General features: G+C 40.5%; 1 protein-coding gene across 1 annotated transcript; it reads right to left on the bottom strand.

Moving 5' to 3' along the window:
- Positions 1-683: 683 nt before the first annotated feature.
- Positions 684-25656, bottom strand: mcm10 (minichromosome maintenance 10 replication initiation factor). Its single transcript, XM_063006327.1, has 17 exons — positions 25587-25656; positions 22976-23212; positions 22526-22837; positions 21538-21748; positions 19766-19931; positions 19508-19675; positions 17029-17145; positions 16754-16950; positions 16600-16670; positions 15466-15579; positions 14687-14804; positions 9894-10122; positions 9134-9400; positions 6733-6846; positions 5527-5672; positions 4435-4477; positions 684-1103 (listed from the first exon to the last, which is right to left on the bottom strand). The coding sequence occupies exons 1-17, from the start codon at positions 25591-25593 to the stop codon at positions 1020-1022; spliced, it is 2601 nt and encodes an 866-aa protein (XP_062862397.1). The 5' UTR covers positions 25594-25656; the 3' UTR covers positions 684-1019.

Raw genomic sequence — 25656 nt, 5'->3', positions numbered from 1 at the left:
GTGGGCAGCGTCCTGTGACCACTGATGAAGGTCTAGAAGATGACCAACTCAAACAGCAGCAATAGATGAGCGATCGTCTCTGACTTTACATCTACAAGGTGGACCAACTAGGTAGGAGTGTCTAATAGAGTGGACAGTGAGTGCACACAGTATTTAAAAACTTCCAGCAGCGCTGCTGTGTCTGATCCACTCATACCAGCACAACACACACTAACACACCACCACCATGTCAGTGTCACTGCAGTGCTGAGAATTATCCACCACCTAAATAATACCTGCTCTGTGGTGGTCCTGACCATTGAAGAACAGAGTAAAAACAGGTTAAAAAGTATGTAGAGAAATAGATGGACTACAGTCAGTAATTGTAGAACTACAAAGTGCTTCTATATGGTAAGTGGAGCTGATAAAATGGACAGTGAGTGTAGAAGCAAGGAGGTGGTTTTAATGTTATGGCTTGTGCGATCTGTTGCTTTGCTGCTGAGCTGTTGTCCATTCTACAACAATAGTTGGCTTGTCCAGGGAAGGGAGAGCTGGAGGGATTTGATATGACTCAATTGGGGAAAAGATTTAGCAGGAAGGGGGTGGGTTTGGCCTGGCTGGTACTTATGCTGACTTGATCACTTAATACTTATATAGTAAAATGATAGAAGGAAAGAAAGGTTTTGAGTACTGAAACAGGTTTAATTTAGGTACTTTACCCCCACCCATGTCAAGTAAAATAAAAACATGTTAAAATCACATTTAAAAACAAAACATACAGACACAAACAAAAGAGATACAGACAAATAGTTGGTACAAGCCAACTATGAAGTAGTAAAACAAACCAGTTTCATCACAGTAAGTGTTCTGGCCTCCTGGACTGAGCTGGAAGTCTATTAATCACCTGCAGTAACCAGCAGCACCGACCATGTCTGAGTAAGCCCATCATGCAATTTAATCAGACTGCAATCAGAAAAGTCCTCGTTTAAAATCCGAGGCACTGGCATTTTAAGCTGGGTAGCAGAGGAGGACAGCTGGCATTATTTCATGCTGTTGAGGAATTTGGGTTGTTCTTCACCACGTGTCAGCAGAAGTTCTCCACCGATCTTCGGCCCAGTTTTTTCCTATGGAAACAAAAAGTCGCGCATTACAAATCGGAACCAAGAGCAGCCCAAAAATCATGTGGGTATCTGCTGTAATTGCTTGTCTACCAAATGACGAAGACCTGTAGTGAGTCTTTGTAAAGCTCTTTGTTTTAGCTGTACCTTTTTTTTATCTTTCAAATTGAAGGGCACTCTGGTGGCAGTGTTCTATTACACTAGTCAACAACCACTTAGATCCGGATTAGAATCTCTGCTGTGCGGTCGCTCTACACAGCCTTAATTGGCTATTTCTGAAAGTGAATGGACAAAGCCCTGCAAAAGACTGGCACCCTGTACATGCACCATGCCTGCCTTGTGCCCAGTGTATGGTAATTTGACCAAGCATGTCTGATATGTTTTTGCCTTGTATCCGCTTGTTAAGTGGTGACGTGTCGACCTTATGATGCGTCACATCCGGGTCCAAGTTGGCCGAGTCCCTCGTATTTTCAATATGCCACAGTGCTGTGCAGTGTTGCCAATTTAGCGACTTTGTCGCTATATTTAGTGATTTTTCGGACCCCTCTAGCGACTTTTTTTCAAAAAAGCGACTAGCGACAAATCTAGTGACTTTTTCTGGTGTTATTGGAGACTTTTGGAAACTCGAACGTGAAAACACACATTGTTCTGCAGTTACTGTCCTCAACGAGCAGCGGGTCGAGCTGCCGTGAGCCCCTCCGCCGTCCCAAAGCACGGGCGGTCAGTATCACAGTCAGTGTTGCCAGATTGGGCGGTTTTCCACCAAATTGAGCGGATTTTGTTGGAAATTGGCAGGGAAAAACACACTGGCAGGTGGACAAAATTTGGGCTGGTTTGTAATTATTTTGGCAGCTAAAAATATAAATAGAAAAAGCTATTGCTAAAGCAGGTGGAATATAAATAGGTCTCCCTTCTCCCTACCTTCTCCCACCACATTGTAAAAGAACAAAGACAAAAGGTGCATGGTTTGCTCCTACTCCCAGATCCTGTGATGACGCCCAGATCCTATCTTGCAACAATTGCCATACATAACAAAAGACTGTCGCCTGCAATCAAGAGGTTTACGAATCCTGTTCCCGCTGACTTCAAACAGTTACTACTTCCCACCTAAGAAATATCTGATCTTTTCCACACACCATAACCTGTCACCATGTATATAAGAGATACTGTATCTTTGTTCCGGAGCACACTGCCCAGTTTACTATGTGAGGCTTGTCAGTGTGTTCCTTCTCTGCAGACAAGAATAAATCTCTTTTTCTACTTATAATCCAGTCTTCAAGGTATTTATTAAAAGGGTTTTCTTTCACCACAACATCCAACCCGTTGTCAAAAGTTTGATTGACAGGTTATTCTTTCCAGTCCAAGAAAGACTGGCAAAGACTTCTTTGCCACGCCCATCGATACAGTGATTCATATGTTAGACAAGTGATTTGAGTTGAATATGAAGGTAAGCATGTCTCGTACATACAACCTCTCATATGTACGAGAGGGCAAACTTTCATTGCTTGCAAGTTTATTTTTATTTACATGCAAAGGGTTGTGTGTCCTAACAAATAATGTATTTTACAAACTTGGCAGGCTACTTTAAAGACATGCAAGCAAAAATAATTTGTCCTTTAGAATGTATAATTACTGATCTGTACATTTTAAGATATTAATTTGTAGGTCATGATGGTTTAACTGGTTTATTATTTGTGAAAAGCTAAACATCATCTGCTTATCCTGTGTTTTGGGCGTTTTTTCATGCATTTTGCTGAAAATTACTGTCGCAATCTGGCAACCCTGCCCAGAGTAGCTCAGTGTTTTCTTAAAAAACAAAAACAAACCACGAATTAACAGAAGAATGTTCATTTGTAGTTCTAAACATATTTAGGGTGTTTTTACCCACTTTTTGTCTCTCCCACGATGTTATTCCTCTCTTCTACAGCGTCAATTACATGCAAATGGATCATATGCAAATTAGTCGATGAAGTCATTTAGCGACTTCTAGCGACTTTTAGGACAGCCAATAGCTACTTTCCTTACTGAGGAGTTGGCAACACTGGTGCTGTGTCCCGTACCGCTTCAACAGGTCCGAGTCGAAAAAAAACTACCCAACTGTCTTTTTACCGCTTTCCTTGCGATTAGATGTCATGAAGTAATATTTTTGTTCATAATTCAATGTAAAAAGGTAAACAGTCATTGTATATTCATTACACGTGTTTCAAGCTTTTTTTTATTTTATTTCATATAATAATGTGAGATTCTGGATTTTTACTATATAAGCTATAAGCTATACTGATTAAAAGTAAAACCAGAGTTAGAAATGTCAGTTTTCATGTAATGAATTAAAAATATGACCGCTTACCTCTTGATGAGGTGACATGAAATGAAATAATGACATGAACTTTTCATGATATTCTGATTACCTGAAGTGCACTAGTGTACTGCACATGTACATCTTGTCTTATTTGTATCTTAATGTATGTTTCTAATATATATATATAATATATGTATATAATAAGACCTTTTCTCGTCCAGACCGCTATTGAGAAGGACTAGACATTTATGACTCCGGTAATGTTTGTAAATCAAATTTCCAACGACAGCAACACGAGTTCCTTAAGTTTTCCACAAACAGAATTTATTTTAACTTTCTTCTTACATTGACTTATCCGTTAATCCAAGTTTCTTATAAAAACTCACTATGTTCGCAATTGGCGTATAACAAACAAAACTACGATCATAAATCTGTTGCTCCACGTCCTCTTTGTTTCCGTATATTTGATAAATATTGTCGGTATAGAGTCAGTACAATTCTGCCCCCCGAAGAGGACTAATGAATAACAGCATACACTGATTACCAGGAAAAATCATCAATAGCTGAAATACCAAGTCACCTCAAATAAGTATTCTTTAACCAAACAGAAAATATTTATGACAATAAACATAGATCATTACAATTAGTGCAATATGGATCTTACAATATATATATAAAAAGGTTCACAGGTTTAGCCATAGTTGTTTGCGATTAGGTTCGTTTGGCCCCGGAAATGATGCGTGACGTCACACTTAACAAGCGAATATTCCTCAAATCATCTGATGGGGACAGACTTCACACCATGTATTTACACAACTGGATACAATTTGCTACAGACCTTTTATTATTGTGTTGTTATACTAATGCTATAAAAGCAGCCCTAAAGGTCAGAAGAAGGCTGTAAACTGATTTTAGGGTCAAGTGTTGCTGTAATGATAGTTTTACACATACAACATGCATGGAATGAGCAACATGGAATGTTTTGCATGAGCTGCCATCCAATATATTCAATATAGACATTATAAAAATGTACTGTACCTTTAACATGCCGTCTCTCTCCCATTTGAACAAACCACAGTTGCTGAAATTGAAGAAGCAGAAGTGAACAGAAATTATGAGAAGTAAATCACATTATTCCAGTAGGTTTTTAAACCACTAGCTGAGTTGCATCTCCCAGTATTGTTTAATATTCAATTAATTAAAGTAGTAAATCCCAAGCTCCTGATTCAAGTTTTAATTCATGCAAATCACTGACACAGACAGTTTAATTAAACTGTACAAGTAGGCTTTTTAATAATAATAATAATAATTTGTTTATAAGCAACTGTACAACCACAGAACATAAAACAGCATAGTAATTACATTAATTAGAAGTATTTAAATATAATAGGACTATAGATATACACCAGGCATAACATTATGACCACCTTCCTAATATTGTGTTGGTCCCCCTTTGCTGCCCCATATGCTCTGTGTATTCTGACACCTTTCTATCAGAACCAGCATTAACTTCTTCAGCAATTTGAGCTACAGTAGCTCGTCTGTTGGATCGGACCACACGGGCCAGCCTTCACTCCCCACGTGCATCAATGAGCCTTGGCCGCCCATGACCCTGTCGCCGGTTTACCACTGGTCCTTCCTTGGACCACTTTTGACAAATACTGACCACTGCAGAACGGGAACACCCCACAAGAGCTGCAGTTTTGGAGATGCTCTGACCCAGTCATCTAACCATCACAACTTGGCCCTTTTCAAACTCACTCAAATCCTTACGCTCGCCCATTTTTCCTGCTTCTAACACATCAACTTTGAGGATAAAATGTTCACTTGCTGCCTAATATATCCCACCCACTAACAGGTGCCGTGATGAAAAGATAATCAGTGTTATTCACTTCACCTGTCAGTGGTCATAATATTATGCTTAGTCGGTGTATGTGCAATGTCAGAAAAAATCTAAACTATAAACAATGAAGTGCAGTAAAACTGATTTATTTCCAAACTAGATAAATTATGGTAAGCAAAAATATGACACTTAATAATGCAAAACAATTATTGCAACATTACTAGGAATTATAACATAGCTCGTTCACTATACAACCAGACCATAAAACTAGAGCTGCACAAGCTTACCTGCAGGCTGCATTTGGGAGTCGGCTTAGGCAGATCTTCCGTTGGCCGCAGGGGCATTTGAAGAAGCGTTTCGTGGCGTCGTGCCACAGGTAGTCATGTTTCTCATTCACACAACGATCAGCCAGTTTAAAGTGAGTGTACTTACACTGTGGAACAGAATGAGCCATTAATCAAAATCTCTATCACAGCAAGTACCATGATAAACACAGCTAAAGTTCTCTAGTATGAGGTCTCGACACCCTGATCAAGTGCATACTACAAAAGTACAAAAATCAGTTTAAAAAAGGTAGGACAGTATGTGAAATTAAAAACAAAACAAAACCAAGTATCTGTGCATAGTACACTTTTGACATTCATTTGTTTTAGACAGTGACAAGTAGTGTTTATCAAGCCTGTGGTGATATCAATCACAAAAGCGTGCTAGTATTTAATGTGAAGCCATCTGATTAAGGGTCACATGCGTTTAGTAGTACCTTGTAGTGGTACCTTGTAACTCAACGTCCCCTAAATTCAACATCTTTGAAAGTCAACGCCCTTAGTCAAGAAATTTGTACCTCAACGTGTTCAGTTTCATTAAAAAAAAATTTATTTAACCAGCCGCTTTGTTCAGCGCTCGGCTTGAGCGGTGCAGTAAAATGTGTGGAATAATCGTCTCCACATGTATCTGTGTTTATCTGGATTTTCCTCACTGTTTCACTTTTAAACTTGTGTTACAGCTCGAGGTTCTGAGAAATTGTGAGAATCAGCTTCTTCCAAGAGTCTACAGCGCTTATCGTTAAAAAGCAGCGCAAAAGCTAATGTGCTGCTTCTCATGTGAATGTGCTGGTACTGAACTGAATACAGTATTCCAAGATCAAGCATCTCAATGATTAAGAAGCATGATAAAAAAAGTAAAGTTAAAATGGAGGTTTTATTGTAATTGTTATTGTATTTAACTGTTTTTAATTGTATTTCAGTGTATAAGTGTGAAAAACAACCCCATTATTTTACATTAGTCTAAAATATATGCAGTTCCATGGAACCATGGAACACATTAACAGGTTTTCCATACGTCCTTATGGGGAAAAAATACCTTGAAACTCAACGTCTTTAAAACTCAACGTCACTCCCAGAACCAATTGATGTTGAGTTTCAAGGTACCACTGTAGTTTAAACACTCAATCTCAAACAACAGACAGTGATATAAAGTATCGATGAGTTACATACAGTTTTACAAGTGACTGCTCGACACTTCATCTCTCTGATACTCTTCATCTTCTCTTCCAGCTTTTCTTTCTGCACCAGTGGCTCAAAGTAGTCCTGCATGGCCTTCTCTTCCATCTGATGACAAAAATTTACATTTTACATTTTCAGCATTTAGCAGACGCCTTTATCCAAAGCGACTAACATTACTATTACATTATACAATCTGAGCAATTGAGGGTTAAGGGCCTTGCTCAAGGGCCCAACAGGAGCAACCTGGCAGTGGTGGGACTTGAACCAGTGACCTACGGATTACTAGTCCAGTACCCTAACCACTAGGCTACTGCTTGCCTAAAATCAAGAAACACATGTAAAATAAGTGTCATGCTTTACATTGTAGTAAATCAATTGAATTAATTATCAATTATATACATATGAAGTAACTTCTACATAAAATACATGTTTATTTAACGTTTATTTAATTTAATAGAAAAATCAGATTTGAACAGTTCCTCATTTGTTGTAAAATACTGTAATATTTTAACAAACCCAATTTCCAGAAAAGTTGCGACACTTTCTAAAAATGCAATGAAAAATATAATAATAATACAATTATTTGATTGATTAAAGTACACAGAAAACATTTTCTTTCTTTTTTTTAATTTTGTTTATGCATTTTCTCCCCTTTTTCTACCTTTTAGTGCATCCAATTGCTTCATGCTTTCTCTCCGAGAACAAGCTGACCCATGCCCCCTCCGACACGTGGGCAGCAGCTGTATGCATTTTGTAACCTACACTTTGACGAGTGCAATGCAGATCAGGACTGTGTACAGAAAGACACACCCTGACAGCACTCTTTCCCCGTCTCTGTGCAGGCGCCATCAATCAGCCAGCAGAGGTCGTAACTGCATTACCTAACCTACTCCTACCCTAGCTGAACAACAGGCCAATCGTTGTTCATGTGGCTGTTCAGCCCAGCCGGGAGGCAGAGCTGAGATTCGATACGATGTATTCGAGATCCCAGCTCTGGTGTTCAGCGTGTGTTTTACTGCTGCGCCACCTGAGCGGCCAGAAAACATTTTCATTGTTTTCACGGACAAACCAAATTGTAATTTGTAAATAATGATAAAAAAAACTATGAAAGGGATGCCTGCAACACACTCAAAAAAAGTCAGAACAGGGGCAAAATAAGACTAAAATTATACAAGTAAAACTGTTTTGGAAGGTTCCAGAATTAGCAGTTTAATTGTTAACAGAGGAAGTCATTAAGATTCAGTTAAAAAACAAAAAAAAGGCTGCCGCTCAGGTGGCGCAGCGGTAAAAAGTACGCTAGCACACCAGAGTTGGGGTTTCGAAAACTTCGTATCGATTCTCAGCTCTGCCTTTCCGAATGGGCTGGGCGGCTGCATGAACAACTATTGGCAGTTGTTCATAGGGGTAAAAAGTCAGACCATAGGTCCTCATAACTGGTAGAACTGCGGCCCCTGCTGGCTGACTGATAGCGCCTGCACAGGGCTGAGGAATAATGCTGATGGGGGTGTGACCCTCCATACACAGTGCCTGTCAGTGTATGAACTCGACTCGTGCAGGTGAAAAATGCAGTCTGTACTGACTGCACGTGCCGGAGGGGGCGTATGTCAGTTGAGAGGCGTCCTCAGTCAGCGGTGAAGGGTCGAATCAGTATAGAGGACACAATCAGGGTAATTGGACACGACTAGATTAGGGGAGAAAATTGGGGGGAAAAGTGGGGAAAAAAAAGAAAATACAAAAAACAAAAAAAGGCTTAGACTTTGTAAGCATGAATGAGTCTTGGTTCACCACTTCGTGCCAAACTTCATGACAGGAGTCAGCTAGTTCAAAGAATTTAGGTCTTTCACCAGCTACAGTTTATAATATCATGAAAAGATCCAGGGAGTCAGGGGAAGTCTCAGTGCTTGGACACTACAGTGGTGTGTTAAAAGTTCTTTTTCATTTGTAATGACGCCAACACCATGAGTCAATTTATTGCAGGTACTGGTTGTAAACAAGCTCTCTCATTAAGTCTAGGTCTCTGAGTTTGGTGCCACCCAGAAACTCTGGGCGCAAGGCAGGAAAACACCATGGACACACGCAGGGCTCTCACAGAGTGACACACACTCACACATTCAATTATATCACAGGGCAATTTAGAGTAGGCAGTTCACTTTCTAAAGGTTTTGTGGAGGTAGGAAGCAGGAAACAAACCCAGACCCAGAGAGAACAAATAAAGGAAGTAAGGATAGAACCCACGACGTCAGAAAACATGTTCTCTAACAGCATTAGCATAATAACATTAGCATGCCAGCCTTAAACATACTAATGTTCTGTTTACAGAGCTGCATTTGTAACCTGTCCACTTACTGCATAAATTTTTATATTGTACATCTTACACTGAACTCTCACTCACCTCTCCCATAAGCCAGGAGTTTGCAGACTTTCCATTCAGAATGCGCTGAAATTCCTCTGACTGGATATATTCCAGCTGTTCCCGTCTCCTCTTCTGAGCTGGCTCCTCTTCCTCCTCCTCGGCATTCTTCTCACCTTCGGGTGAGACGAGGTTTCGCTCCACTCGGGATGCGATGTCACCGCTGTTGGGCCGCTTGCGTTTGACAGAGTTTGGGTCGTCTTTAACAATGGACACTCCTTTAGCCTGGAGCTTTCTTACTGCAGCCAGCTGAAGAAGAGGACAAAGAGAACAGTCAGTGCAACAGGCTTACAAGTCTACAGTCCTGCTTTAGGGCCACTTTTAATGGAAATGCTTTTAAAAATAAGGAAGTGGGGTTGACTGATTATACCCAGTTTTGCACGGCCAAATGTATGTGGACACCTGACCATAAGCTTGTTGGACATCACATTCCGAATTATAGCTATTAATATTAATAGGTATTGTTATTGCTCCCTCTTCTTAGGAGCTAGAACAGACCCCACTTTTAAACCATAGTGTGTGGATAAGGACCAGACATAGCAAAAACAGCTTCCTGCACAAAACTGGCTATTTAAACAATACAGGCACACTGCAATGTCTCATATCACTTGGCTAATTGTGTATAGTATATTGTTTAAACAATGTCCAAATCCCATAAGGTCCTCTTTTTCACAGGACATATTGTGGACGTTACATGGAGCATATTTATGTATACATACAAACAGATTGGAGTGCTACCCACCTTTGCAGCTGACAGGCTTTTCGAAGGAAGATGTGGGGACATGTCCAACAGAATATCATCTCCTTCAGCAAATCCTCTTCCCAAGCTGGGTACAGGAGGCCTAGAGCGACGAGATAAAGATGGAGAGGAGCTGTTTGGAACTACTGAAGCTGCTTTTGGTGAGAGAAGAGCTGGCTGGTTTGTAGAAGGTCTAGATGGAACCAGAGTGCTTCTGCTGTTTTGTTGCACCCTGAGAGACAAAAAGAGAGTTGATGCGTATTAATAATAATAAAAAAAATCACAATAAATAAATCACACTGTGAATACATGAAAAATAAGCATGAACAGCATCTTCTCCAGGTCAAATCTAAAACCATAAAAGTGAACACAACAAAAAATGTGTCATTTTTTCAAATTATTATTTGGAGCATTTATGACTGAAAGAAGCACTTTTCTGGATGTCATAGGCTTTTTAAATCTGATAATTATGGGTGGAGGAGCCCAGAGATCAGGGCGTGGCTCTTTGTGCGCAAATTCACCGAAAAGTATGGGCGAATAAGAAGGTATTGCCTGCACAGAGGCGGGGATAATGGAGATTGGTGTGTAACTCCCTGTTTGGTCCAGTCTAGTGCAAGTAAAAAGAAGTGGTCAGCTACTACACACGTGTTGGAGGGTAGGGCTGTCGCGCTAACCGCAATTTTGAAATATCGCGGTATAGACCAGCCAACCGCAGGGCATGCCAAGCAACCGCCACACCGCGATATTCACGTTTTTTTTTTTTTGTTGTTGTTGCAGGGTCCATCTTGTTTTTCGCTTACAATCGGGCATAATAAATGTTAAATAAATTCATAATGAAAAAGAGCTAAGTGCGTCATTTTCCTGCAAACTGTTCACATGCGTTGCTGCTGAGTGTCAGGCTTTGTGTTTTAAGATGGAAACACTAGACGGTTTTCCATCCACCAACTTTTTGCGAATTTTGAAAACTGCGCATTAAAACACCTGGATGGAAAAGCTAAAAATTCGAAAAACGACCCAAATATCGGAAAAAAAAGTTTTCACGCTTGAACGAGGTGGAAAAGTTAGAATATCGCATCGCCGAAATGCGAAAAAAGGGGATGGAAACGGGTTTTGCGAATAAACGATGACGTTTCAAGCTCTAAGTCACACACACATGCATATATATATACAGTGTATCACAAAAGTGAGTACACCCCTCACATTTCTGCAAATATTTCATTATATCTTTTCATGGGACAACACTATAGACATGAAACTTGGATATAACTTAGAGTAGTCAGTGTACAGCTTGTAAAGCAGTGTAGATTTACTGTCTTCTGAAAATAACTCAACACACAGCCATTAATGTCTAAATAGCTGGCAACATAAGTGAGTACACCCCACAGTGAACATGTCCAAATTGTGCCCAAATGTGTCGTTGTCCCTCCCTGGTGTCATGTGTCAAGGTCCCAGGTGTAAATGGGGAGCAGGGCTGTTAAATTTGGTGTTTTGGGTACAATTCTCTCATACTGGCCACTGGATATTCAACATGGCACCTCATGGCAAAGAACTCTCTGAGGATGTGAGAAATAGAATTGTTGCTCTCCACAAAGATGGCCTGGGCTATAAGAAGATTGCTAACACCCTGAAACTGAGCTACAGCATGGTGGCCAAGGTCATACAGCGGTTTTCCAGGACAGGTTCCACTCGGAACAGGCTTCGCCAGGGTCGACCAAAGAAGTCGAGTCCACGTGTTCGGTGTCATATCCAGAGGTTGGCTTTAAAAAATAGACACATGAGTGCTGCCAGCATTGCTGCAGAGGTTGAAGACGTGGGAGGTCAGCCTGTCAGTGCTCAGACCATACGCCGCACACTGCATCAACTCGGTCTGCATGGTCGTCATCCCAGAAGGAAGCTGACGCACAAGAAAGCCCGCAAACAGTTTGCTGAAGACAAGCAGTCCAAGAACATGGATTACTGGAATGCCCTGTGGTCTGACGAGACCAAGATAAACTTGTTTGGCTCAGATGGTGTCCAGCATGTGTGGCGGCGCCCTGGTGAGAAGTACCAAGACAACTGTATCTTGCCTACAGTCAAGCATGGTGGTGGTAGCATCATGATCTTGGGCTGCATGAGTGTTGCTGGCACTGGGGAGCTGCGGTTCATTGAGGGAAACATGAATTCCAACATGTACTGTGACATTCTGAAACAGAGCATGATCCCCTCCCTTCGAAAACTGGGCCTCATGGCAGTTTTCCAAAAGGATAACGACCCCAAACACAACCTCCAAGATGACAACTGCCTTGCTGAGGAAGCTGAAGGTAAAGGTGATGGACTAAACCCAATTGAGCACCTGTGGCGCATCCTCAAGTGGAAGGTGGAGGAGTTCAAGGTGTCTAACATCCACCAGCTCCGTGATGTCATCATGGAGGAGTGGAAGAGGATTCCAGTAGCAACCTGTGCAGCTCTGGTGAATTCCATGCCCAGGAGGGTTAGGGCAGTGCTGGATAATAATGGTGGTCACAGAAAATATTGACACTTTGGGCACAATTTGGACATGTTCACTGTGGGGTGTACTCACTTATGTTGCCAGCCATTTAGACAATAATGGCTGTGTGTCGAGTTATTTTCAGAAGACAGTAAATCTACACTGCTATACAAGCTGTACACTGACTACTCTAAGTTATATCCAAGTTTCATGTCTATAGTGTTGTCTCATGAAAAGATATAATGAAATATTTGCAGAAATGTGAGGGGTGTACTCACTTTTGTGATACACTGTATATATATATATATATATAAAATATATATATTTAAATATATATTTTAAAACTGAATCACTGTCAACGTGTGTAGTGTACCTGAAAAGGTGTGATGTTTTAATAACTGCTGCGTTATGTGCGCTGCTGAGAAAGCCAACACATACATCACGAATCAACAACTGGTCATCCACAAGTGCCTGCAAAACAATCAATGGCCATCCCTTCTATGTACATAGCCCCTGTACCCGACTGCTGGAGGGAGGATTGGAATGTGTGTACCATCCAGTGCAGCGTACACCTGTGGTATATGATGCGCTGCGTAATTACGCGGTGCTGTTTCTTCTGCCTCCTGCGCATTTGGTAATACGACGTAATGTTTAATTGGTTTTGATGTTATTGCTTGGCATACAGCGTATACACTATGGTGAACTGTTGTTACGCTCACGCCGAACGTCTCGCCCACTACTACTTGTATAAGGCAATAGCAATCCTCTTTTCAGTTGGCACGGGTGGCCGGTGACTGTAAACTTTTGGCTCTACAGATGACCCGATCATAGCTCATCAAAGGCTGATTTTGACATTCTGAAATTCTTGATCCAAAGCTCGTTTGAAAAATGGTTCTGCACGATGTGCTCCCAAAATTGTTTAGTGCGTTTTACGTTCCCAGATGCGAGGTGAACGTCGCCGTGGCACGGAGATTTGAGCCCACATTAGACGGGCCATTGCTCGTTCTGCCCGACGTCTCTCACGTCATGTAAAGGTTTTTTCACATAACTGTAGTTGATGGAAACGCAACATTTTCCGCTTTTTTTTCTGCCGATATTTCATAAATGCGCATTACACTTGCGAAATGTTTGGATGGAAACGGTTAATGGCAACAGGAATTACAGGCAAGTTTATTAATGATCAAATTGAGTTCACACTCAATAAAATACTTGTAATTTAGACTATATTCAAACCTTAAAAAAGCCTTGGCGAACTAAAACACTTAATGACGGTTAATATGGCATTGCAGCCTGCAAATATTCTCTTGCTGGCTTGCTGAAATGATTTAAATGTATTTTTTCGTTGAATAAAAATGTATTGAAACGAATAATAACTTAAAATGTAGTATTATTTTATATATTATATTGTTATGTTAATTATACCTACTAAATAGATGGTTAATAGTGACGTGACAACCAGGCTAGATTTGCTTTGATCTGTAAAGTCGCATGCAGGATCAGTACACGTGTGAATTAGTGTAACATCGGTAACGTCGGGAACATCGCTACCCCACTCAGATCCTCTCTAAACCACATCAGATGAACGTGTTGGTTCTTCTAGCGCGCATGATAACGCAGGTTTAAACTCTTACAGACTTTATTCTTTATTCTATTTTTTTTTACCATATTTTGATTAGATGTGCATTTAAAATATTTAGCCTAAACACTTTTTTTTCGTTTCACAGTGTTATCTAACCTAGGCTAGAAGCTTAATTTAAACCTTTTTTAATAGAGAAAAGACGCACATCCCTGCTCTGTTCTGTATTTAACATTAAACACGCATTTGATTGGTCTTAAAGCTGTCTCATCTTTGTCATTATAAAGCAATAATATACCGAATCATAGCCTAACAATAAAGCTTGTTTATATAGCTCTAAAATTCAGATAAATTAAGTCATTTTCAAAAAAAAATAAAAAATGGCGATATTAAGACAGGCTGAATATCGCAAGGGGAAATTCTTTCACCGCGACAGCCCTATTGGAGGGGGCTTGTGTTAGTCACAGCTCTTATCGGTCTGCAGCAGTAGAGCAAGCTACATGCATAAAAATGTACCTAAAACCAAAACCTATAGAAAATGTGCATGCATTAACATACATCGTACTTGTTAAAATATCGCATGGTAAACTATCCAAAATATATTTCTCTTAACATTATAGGCTTTTGAAACATCTAAATAGGCTTTTAAAAGTCCAGTTTAAAATAAACACAAGCACTTTTGTTTTGTGTTCGGAGTGTATTATTGTGCTTATAAACACCCTCAATTCAATACATTCCCGTTCTGTTACACACCTCTTCTGGATCTCCTCTACCCTCTTTTGCCTAGACTGGATCCGCTGTTGGTGTAGTGATTTCTGTTGTTTGAGAAGATCTGAGGCAGAGATGGACTGAATTGATGATGCGCAAGCTTCTGTATTAAACACAGAAGAGAAAAAATGCATTTATTACAAATATGCTCCTATTTACACAAACTCTTTAAAAGCTAGTGGTATTAGGCAGTGACATTTATACAGGAAAGGTGAATTCTTATGTTTTAGGCAGGACATGAAGGTATTGATTTGAAGTCATATCTAATTATCTGATCACCGTTTGCTTTCTTTACTGCTGCAGAGCTCCACTTCTAACCAAGAAGGGCCGCAACTAACACACATCCCCTCCGACACGTGTGCAATAACCGATCACTTCTATTCACCTGCGCTAGACAGGTTTATATGGAGTTCTGTATCACACACAGAGTCATCCACTGATCTCCATTACCCTCAGTCTTTGTGGTACCATCAGCCAGCAGAGGTCGTAATTGCAGCAAATGATGAATAACTTACTCCTATTCTCAGACAGGCCAATAACTGCAAGTATATGTGCTCAGACTGTGGGTAGCAAAGCTGAAATTCAAACTCGCAAATTTAAGATGTCAGAACTGGCTAGTGTGTTTTACAGCTGCGCTACCCAAGTGCCCCTCTGATCATTTTCTGTGACTAACAGCTGATCTGGGTAGCTGAGTAAGAGAACTTGCAATCCTGCATAGTTCTGCAATTACCGTAGTTTAATGAAGTCATGACTTTGTTACTTACCACTGGCTTTGGACTGTCCTAAATGTCTCTTTATATGAAGTGCTCCTGGTGTAGGCATCGTCATCAGGCTTTTAAAGTCATCAGAGCACCCAGTTACCTGGCCTGAGTTAATAACTACACAGAAGATTTAACAACAAACACCCCAACAATAAACACATGCACACAATCAATCACTTACAAGTACACAAAGGTTTGTACCGTAGATGTTTGCTTTTACTCTATCTTTTCTGTTTAGTTGCTTGCAAGCTAGCTAACTCAACAATCAAAAACAGTAAAAAGCACAAACATAAAAGGTACATTATCCCAGACAACAGCCTAACTACCTGCTAACTTTATATCTCTTTATGGAATGATTTGTAAGCTGGAAAGAAAGTTGGATAAATTCTTATTACGGGACTCTGCTTAAGACTAATTAATCGATGAACCAATGACTGACAAATTAAGAAATGTTAGATTCATTCAAATTTCATACATATTCAAATTCTTTTCAATCAATATTTAAGTTAAGAGCAAAGCTTAAACAGCAGATCAACAGCAGGAAGTTAAATGTTTTGATTACATTTAAATGAACATCATTTAAATGTTAACATGTGTGCCTAGTAGTGCTAATAGTTTAAAATGGGCATTCATAATGGGCATTTTTTACAGTTTTTTTTTATTTTATTTAATATTCTTTTTAACTGTGTAAATGAATCAATAGCTAAATAAAATCATCATGTATTAAAATAGAGGGAACTTTACGTGATCTTAGCCACTTCTCAGAAGGCTTCTCACAAGAGTTTGAAATATGTCTGTGGGGATTTGTGCCCATACAGTCAAGAGCATTTGTATGGCTGAGCACTGATCTTGCTCAGTAAAATCTTAATTGATGTTATAGTTAATTTCAAAGCTGCTCTGTGGGGCCACTGACGTTTCTAAAAGTTTACTTCATGCCTTTATAGTCCTTGCTTTGTGTACAGGGGCACAGTCATGTTGGAACAGGAAATGACCTTTTCTAACTGTTGCTACAAAGTTGGAAGCATAGAAATTCCTTTTAGTAAAGTGGCAAAACGTCTTTGACCAACATCAAGCAAATCACACAATTAGACATTCAATTCACAAATATCTAATCCTGTAATGATAAGTCACTCTTACCAAGCTTTTTGGAGGGAATGGAAGCTAAAGCTGACTGAATTGAGGGCTGCTTCTTCGGTTGCGGGGTCGTTCTGTAAACAAAACAAGTAACCATGATTTTAAATAATGAGCCTTTCATTAATTCTAACTATTTCCTTAAAAGAGGTTTACTTACGCTGACGGCGCACAAGCAAGTGAAGACATTCCTCCATAGTGGAAATCACTCTGGCACAAGCGTTCCCTTAAACTTCCACCCTGGCCCTTTTTTTTACCAGGAGCACTTCCTGTAAAACTGGATTGAAGCTCTGCCCTTTTAGAGCTCATCTTCTTGTACTGAGCCTTGACATGGTACTGGCAGTACTGGCATGTATACTAGTAGAAGAGAGACAGAGCATTAAAAAAAGATGATACAGGAATTAATGTGATGGATGTGAAAGGAGTAAAACCTACCATGTTTACTAGTTGTGTGCAGGAATCTCCGTTCTTCTTTTTGGCCTTGCATGTACCAAAATCCATGGCTTCCCCCATCATAAGAACCTTTTGTGGATGGTCCACTGTGAGACAAAGCTAGAAGAGGAAAAGGTAACATAATAATTATGTTTGTGTTTGAATTCTCAATTGCATTTACGAAAACATTTAATAAGACTACTAATTTTTTTACTATAAAAATCACATTACGATTAACTTAAACATTTCGTATGCAGCTGTTCCCTCCCAAATGCCTACCAAACAGGAAATCAGAATACACTGCCAACTGAACACTAGATAAACCGTTATTTATTCATATTAGGAAGTTTAAATTTCTTGATGACAATGCTCTGGCGGTGCAGTGGTCTATTACACTAACACCCACCACCCCTGGGATCCAGAATGGAACCTCACTGGTGCTATCAGCCCCCCTGGCATCTACCCTGACATGACTGACTAAAGCCTTTTGATGGAATGGCACATTACAACATGTTCCTGCCTTGTGCCCAGCATTTCTTGGTGAAAACAGACCCACACCAACCCTGACCAAGATAAAATGGATAATGAAATAAAAGCTATAGCATAGTCAATCTCCACGCTGCACTTTTACAGTAGGTATCATACCAAAGCCAGTGTCTCCATCTAGTGCCAAACCTGCAGATGAGCACAATTCAGGTCAAATTTAAAGGTGCAGTACATCCTTTTTGTTGCCCTTTTAAACAGGCATAAAAACAGCATGAATGTTTACAGTTTGGACAATTTAAGCACAAAACTACTGGAACTGCACATTGATTGATCTAAAATAAACTCTCATTAAAAGGTACATTAGAGAAGCTTTGTTGTGGTAGTGTGAGGAGCCATGTGGATGACATATGCTTAACTAATGGCTAAAAACTGTTTTCAAAAGCCCTTCAGTTCACAACCTAAAACATGGTAAATATGGTAATACCTTTGATGCAGAGAAAATGTTATATTAAAAAATGAAAGATAGGGAAGAAAACTGTGAATGAAAGAGGATTAATCTAGGCACTACATTGGATGTATTTTTTTTCTGAAAACTGAAGAACTGATAGAGGAACATAATAAGTTAAATATACGCCAATCAACCATAACATATAGAAGCACTTTGTAGTTCTACAATTACTGACTGTAGTCCATCTGTTTCTCTGCATGCTTTGTTAGCCCCATTTCATGCTGTTCTTCAATGGTCAGGACTCTCCCAGGACCACTACAAAGTAGGTATTATTTGGGTGGTGGGTCATTGTCAGCACTGCAGTGACACTGACATGCTGGTGGTGTTTTAGTCTTTGTTGTGCTGCTATGAGTGGATCAGACACAGCAGCGCTGATAGAGTTTTTAAACACCTCACTGTCCCTGCTGGACTGAGAACAGTCCACCAACCAAAAATATATCCAGCCAACAGCGCCCCGTGGGCAGCATCCTATGACCACTGATAAAAGTCTAGAAGATGACCAACTCAAACAGCAGCAATAGATGAGTGATCGTCTCTGACTTTACATCTACAAGGTGGACCAACTAGGTAGGAGTGTCTAATAGAGTGGACAGTGAGTGGACAAGGTATTTAAAAACTACAGCAGCGCTGCTGTGTCTGATCAACTCACACCAGCACAACACACACTAAGTGCCACCTAAATAATACCTACACTGTGGTGGTCCTCTGGGGGTCCTGACCATTGAAGAACAGCATGAAAGGGGGCTAACAAAGCATGCAGAGTAACAGATGGACTACAGTCAGTAGTTGTAGAACTACAAAGTGCTTCTATAGAGTAAGTGGAGCTGATAAAATGGACAGTGAGTGTAGAAACAAGGAGGTGGTTTTAATGTTATGGCTGATCAGTGTATGGTCAGTTCTGATCACTAGTCCAGTACCTTAATCTCTAAACTACCACTAAACATACACTTATTTAAAAACCTCATCTCCACTCACTGGCCACGTTTACATAAAGCCTGATAATCTGTTAAAATGACTAATAGCTCAATCAAAATAAAATACGTCCACACTTTTATCTGAATAGACTAGTCCAATTAAGGACATATACTGTATATACATATCCAAATATTATAATCTGATTGAATGAAGTGGGTAATCCTTTAAATAATCTGGTACTGGTAAATAGAAGAATAATAGTCATGTAAACACCTGTATTAGATTAAATTCCCAAACGGAAACACCTTGTTCTTAATCTAGAACCGGAATGAACTTAATCGGATTTGTAAAAATCGTCACATGTAAGAATAGCCACTGTCTAAGTTTGTCCTCTCTGTGTCTCAGGTTATCCAGTTCTTTCATCTCTCAAAAGAACAGCACGTGGATGTTCCAAGTTGCCTCAAAGTGTGAGTGAGTGAGTGAGTGAGAGTATGCCAGATCACCTGCAATAGACTGGCAGCTGGGTGAAGTTGATAAAGATGACCTAATAACATTGTGGCTAGAGTCTCTCACCTCACTGGAGCCATCTTTGTTTTTCATCTGAGTGGGGTTGAGAATACCAATCACAGTCCCAGTCTCGGTCTTCCACAGGTCTGTGTGAACCGTCCCAAAGAGGAACAGCGATACGTAAATGTCCAGGTTGTGAAGGTCATTCAGCTTCCAGATACTGAAGGTTTTCCCCTATGAATGGAACCAGTAAAATACTCAGTTGCTTTAAAGCTTTAAATATGCAGCATGCAATGTTGCAACTATGTAATGAAAACTGCGTACATTTTTTTTGCTCTGTGGTGTTATTTTATTGACCAGCACAGCAAAGGTCACCCAATCACTGTCTTCCAGACTTTCCCTGGACAGTCGATCAGGCAGCTGCGAGAGGCGAATCATTTCGCGGCTTGCCATTTTGTGTTCGAGTTCCACTGAGGACAGACGAGGCCTCCTATAGGACAAAAACGTGAGATGCAGACAGTGATGAAATTCTTATTTTGCACTTTCTCTGCTTACTTTACTGTGTAAACAATTGCTCTGAATGACTGATGTAGATTTTTAATAAAAGTCACTGATGCATTATAGATTTTAGCAAAACTGCATACAAAGTTGGGGCCCTTGGGTTACGCAGCGGTAAATGATCCCAGCCCACAACCGATAGTTTGAATCTTAACCGGTGCTATTGGCTGGTCGAGCATCTCCATACAGACATGACTGGCTGTGTCTGAGGGGGTATGGACGAGGACCAGCAAGGTATTGGCATCCTGTCCAGTATGTGTTACTGCATTGCGCCTAGTGATCCTGAGCAAACCAGACCCACCACAACCCTGACCAGAATAAGCAATGGTAAAACATGAAAATGAAACAAATAAGTTGGTCTATGTTCCTGACCACACTAACACAGACATATCTGAAATCCCATTTTGTGTGTTTTGGCCACATTTTCAGTCTGTAACCCAAGATTTTCATTACGTTCCATTCAATCATTCCTGAATTATTTTGTTTGTTTTTATTTGCCAGTTCAGTGAAATAAATTACAACCCCAAATCAGACAAAGTTGGGACAGTATGGAACATGCAAATAAAATAAAAATTTAGTGTTCCTTACATTTACTTTGACTTTTATTTGATTGCAGACAGTGCATAATATCATGAAACAATTTAAGGAATCTGGAGGAATTTCAGTGCATAAAGGCCAAGAGCACAAGCTTAAGCTGAACTCCTGTGATCTTCGATCCCTCAGACGGCACTGCATCAAGAACCTCCACTCAACAATAGCTGATATAACCACATGGGTGAGGGATTACTTTGGCAAACCTTTGTCAAGCACTACAATACAGAGTTACATGCACAAATACCACTTAAAACTTTACTGTGCAAAAAAGAAGCCTTATGTTAATGTCCAAAAGCGGCATCAACTTCTATGGGCTCGGCGGCATCTAGGATGGACAATCGCACAGTGGAAGCGTGTATTGTGGTCAGATAAATCAGCATTCCAGGTCTTTTTTGGAAAAAATGGACGGCGTGTGCTCCGGACCAAAGACAAAAAGGACCATCCAGACGGTTATCAGTCCAAAAGCCAGGGTCTGTCATGGTATGGGGGTGTGTCAGTGCCCTTGTGTTACACTTCTGTTGTGAAAAGGAATGGCAACATTACAAAGTGGTAAATACTTTACTGTCCCAACTTTTTTGGAATGTGTTGCAGGCCTGAAATGCAGGAATGGATGTTTATTAATAAATGAAATGAAGTAGAGCAGACAAAACATGAAATATCTCAGGTTCATCCTGTCTGCAATCAAATAAAAGTCAAAGTTAATGTAAGAAACTCTGTGTTTTTTATTATTTGCATTTTCCATGCTGTCCCAACTTTTTCTAAATGTTTACTTTTTACACTACATAGTACTTGACACACAAGCTTTCCATCCAGACAACTATAACAAAGCAGCAATGCTAATCAGTCTTATCTAAAAATAATAATAAAATACTGGTGTTAACACAGCCTGAAGCAGAAGTTTGGTATTACATAATTACATAAACCAGAACAATAAAAACACACACCTCAGTCTGAGACCAGAGAACTTTTCCACTGTCACATCTTGAGTGGAAGATGGACGAGGCATGGCCTGCCTCGAGACTGGAGGAATAACACCAGCACTTTTGCTTGCTGAGGGCGAGTTCTTCGAGTTGTTAGCTTCACCGCTGCTTCTTACTGGTTGAGACAATTTGTTACTCATGCTCTGACCCAGTGGATTCAGCTTTTCCATGGAGGCTGTTGAGAAGAGGGTTAAACTATCAGCGTTGGCATGTTACACTTACTGGCAATTAAATAATCATAATCAAAGTCATGTTAGAAGAATTTACATCTGTAGCTAATCAGTCAATACAACAAATAAATTTTTTTGATTATCTTTTTTTTTTTTTTCCATTTTACCCCCTTTTTCTACCAATTTTTAGAGTAGCCAGTCCGCTGCTGGGGATTACAACGGTGTCCAAGAAGAGGGTTTTTTTTACTGACACACACTCCCTCTGCAGTCTACTGATCCCTTCTTATTCTCCCACACTTCGGTGAATTGGCGCGTGAGGTCAGCTTTGAGCACAAAGAGCCACGCCCCGACCTCTGCGCTCCCCAACTTCTGTGCAGGCACCAATTATGCCTGCTAAAGGGCGCCCAGCCGACCAGTAGCAGAGCTGAGATTTGAACCTTGGGAGTTTAGAATCTCGGCGCTGGTGTACTTTTACATTTTCCGCATTTAGCAAACGCTTTTGTTCAAATCTAAAGTGACACAGTGCTGTGACGGTAAATTGTCTAAGAAATAGAAGGCTAAGCACCTTGCTCAAGGGTCCAACAGTGGTAACCTGGCAGTGGTGAGGCTTGAACCAGCGACCTTTCGATTACTAGTCCAGTAACTTAACTGGTAGGCTACAACTGCCCAATACACTAAAACACAGCAGTGCTATCAGCTGACCGACATACACACAGACAAGATTAGCTAGTGTCCGGGGGGGTCGGCTGAAACATTGCCTAACTACACACCTAAATGCCTACCTGCTTTGGCCTGGTGGGCAGTCCTCGGCTTGTTCGGTAGTTTCACACTGGGCTGAGCTGCAGGAGGAGAAGATACTAAAGTACCGCTCTGCATGCTGTTTTGAGTTGCTTCAGCAATTCTGTTGTTCTGTGTTGGGGAACTCAAAGGCCTGGAGGTCTTCTGAGCTGGTGATGAGCTTTTACTTCTTGACTGCTTCTGTGAGGATGTGTTTTCTTTTGTATTATTGGGCAGAGAGACATCCACTCCTTTGTTAGACTCCTTCAGCTGCCACTGGAGCTTTTGCATCTTCTCCTGCATGCTCCTTAGCTCAGCTAAAGATAATAACATCAAAACATTTAATCTGTATTATACAAATACTATATTGAACAAATCAACAAAATCATGCATTTAGTACATTCATTTAATCTATAGAAAGAAAAGATGGATGTCACATGATGTATAAATCTTACCCTCCAGGTCCTCTTTGGATTTGTCAAGTTCATTTTCTTTGCCTTTGCTTGAACTTGGCAAAGCCACATCTTTCTCTTCTTCGTCCTCTGGCTCGGCATAACCTTCACCATCTTCATCATTGTCATCATCAAACAGATCATCTAAGTTGTCATCTTCACAGGGAGCAGAGGTCTCCGGATTCTGACCCTGACTTTCTTCAAACAGAGTGAGCAGCAGGTCCAGGTTTTCATCCTCAGCTGGTAGGGAATTAAATACACAAAGCTAGAATCAAAGTCATGGCTTTTCTTTTCTAGGCAATAATGGGCTTTTTCAGTGAGCTATACCTGGTACTAGAAGGTACAAATAATAGACACATGGGTAGCATAGTATACATTAGAACTATATAATTTTGAAGCCTAAAAAATATGCAAATATATTATGGATGCTACATTTTTGGCATTTAGCAGACACTTTTATCCAAAGCGACTTACAGTACTGTGACAGTATATTGTCTAAGCAATTGAGGGTTAAGGGCCTTGCTCAAGGGCCCAACAGTGGCAACTTGGCAGAGTTGCCACTGTTGGGCCCCTGAGCAAGACCATTAACTTTCAATTGCTTAAATCACGTTCAGTCATAATTGTAAGGCTTTGGACAAATGCGTTCGCTAAATGCTGCAAATGTAAATGGAACCGAACCCGTTGAGACCGGGCCAAGGAAAAAGACGGTTGGTGTAACTGGGACATTTTTATTTACATTTTCGGCATTTAGCAGACGCCCTTATCCAAAGTGACTTACAGTACTGTGACAGTATACAGTCTGAGCAATTGAGGGTTAAGGGACTTGCTTAGAGGCCCAACAGCAGCAACCTGGCAGTGGTGGGGCTTGAACCAGTGACCTAATTACTAGTCCAGTTTTGTAATTATTGAGTAACGATGTTTTAAATGCATTCAACCAACATTTACATTGTTTGTTTGTTTATTAGGATTTTAACGTCATGTTTTACACTTTGGTTACATTCATGACAGGAACGGCAGTCACCCACACAAGATTCATCAGCCCACAAGGTTACATCGAACACAGTCATGGACAATTTAGTGTCTCCAGTTCACCTCACTTGCATGTCTTTGGACTGTGGGAGGAAACCGGAGCTCCCAGAGGAAACCCATGCAGACACGGGGAGAACATGCAAACTCCACACAGAAAGGACCCGGACGGACCGCCCCACCTGGAGATAGAACCCAGGACCTTCTTGCTGTGAGGCCACAGTGCTACCCACTTAGCCACCGTGCTGCCTGTTGTTATAAATGAAATGAAAACACAAGTTTACATTTTTAACATTTAGCAGACACCTTTATTCCAAGTGACTTACAGTAGTGTGACAGTATACAGTCTGAGCAATTGAGGGTTAAGGGCCTTGCTCAAAAGATCATCGCCTGCCCACTGCCCAGCCTGGAGGACCTTTTCAACTCTCACTGCCTCAGCAGAGCAACCAACATACTGAAAGATCCATCTCACCCTGGACATCATCTGTTTGACCTGCTGCCCTCTGGAAAACGCTTCAGGTCGATCACAGCCCGGACAAACAGACTAAAAAACAGTTTTTACCACTGGGCCATATGGGAACTGAACCCTTCCAAACCACACACTAACAACCGACTCTTATAAAATCACTGCACCATTAAAACTGAACAAAAACATTGAACTCTGGACTCCTTTTAAACATGGCCAATGCTTCATTTTACTCTGACCATATTTATATTTATTATGACTGCACTATTGTTTTTAGAGCGTGCAATTTATTCTGTGCAATATCTTAAGCCACTCAGGGCATGTGCAATACCCCACTACCGCCTCACTACTGTACTTTTTTATAACTATAGTTTAGTCTTTATTCTTTATATTTAATATTCTTATACATACGTGTGTGTTGTGTATTTGTCCATCCATCCATCCATCCATCCATCCATCCATCCATCCATCCATCCATCCATCCATCCATCCATCCATCCATCCATCCATCCATCCATCCATCCATCCATCCATCCATCCATCCATCCATCCATCCATCCATCCATCCATCCATCCATCCATCCATCCATCCATCCATCCATCCATCCATCCATCCATCCATCCATCCATCTCCGACTTGAACCAGCGACTTTCTGATTACTAGTCCAGTACCTTAACCACACCACTGCACTGCACTGCACTGCACTGCACTGCACTGCACTGCACTGCACTGCACTGCACTGCACTGCTTTTATCCAAAGCGACTTACATAGTCTAAGCAATTGAGGGTTAAGGGCCTTGCTCAAGGGCCCAACAGTGGCAACGGTGGGGTTTGAACCAGTGACCTTCTGCTTACTAGTCTGCTTACTAGTCCAGTACCTTAACCACTAGGCTACTACTGGCCCATTATCTAGACATTTACATACAGCTGAAATATTAGATGTGTATATACTTGTATGAAATGCATGATTGCAGTGCTGGACTTAAACGATATAAAACTGTACTTTTCTGTATATTCTGGTCAAAATATACATACACAAGGAAACCTAGAACCAGTTTAGTCCGGGTGGTCAGATACGATACAATCTAATACAATACAATCCATGAATCACCAGAACTCACCCGGCATTATAAGATCGCTCTTGTAGTTCCTTCTGCTGATCTCTGATATCCAATAATTAATAAAGGCAAT

This window comes from Trichomycterus rosablanca, chromosome 1 (genome assembly GCF_030014385.1).
Source record: "Trichomycterus rosablanca isolate fTriRos1 chromosome 1, fTriRos1.hap1, whole genome shotgun sequence".
NCBI classification, from domain to species: Eukaryota; Metazoa; Chordata; class Actinopteri; order Siluriformes; family Trichomycteridae; genus Trichomycterus; species Trichomycterus rosablanca.
This window is presented reverse-complemented; position numbering and strand designations above follow the sequence as displayed.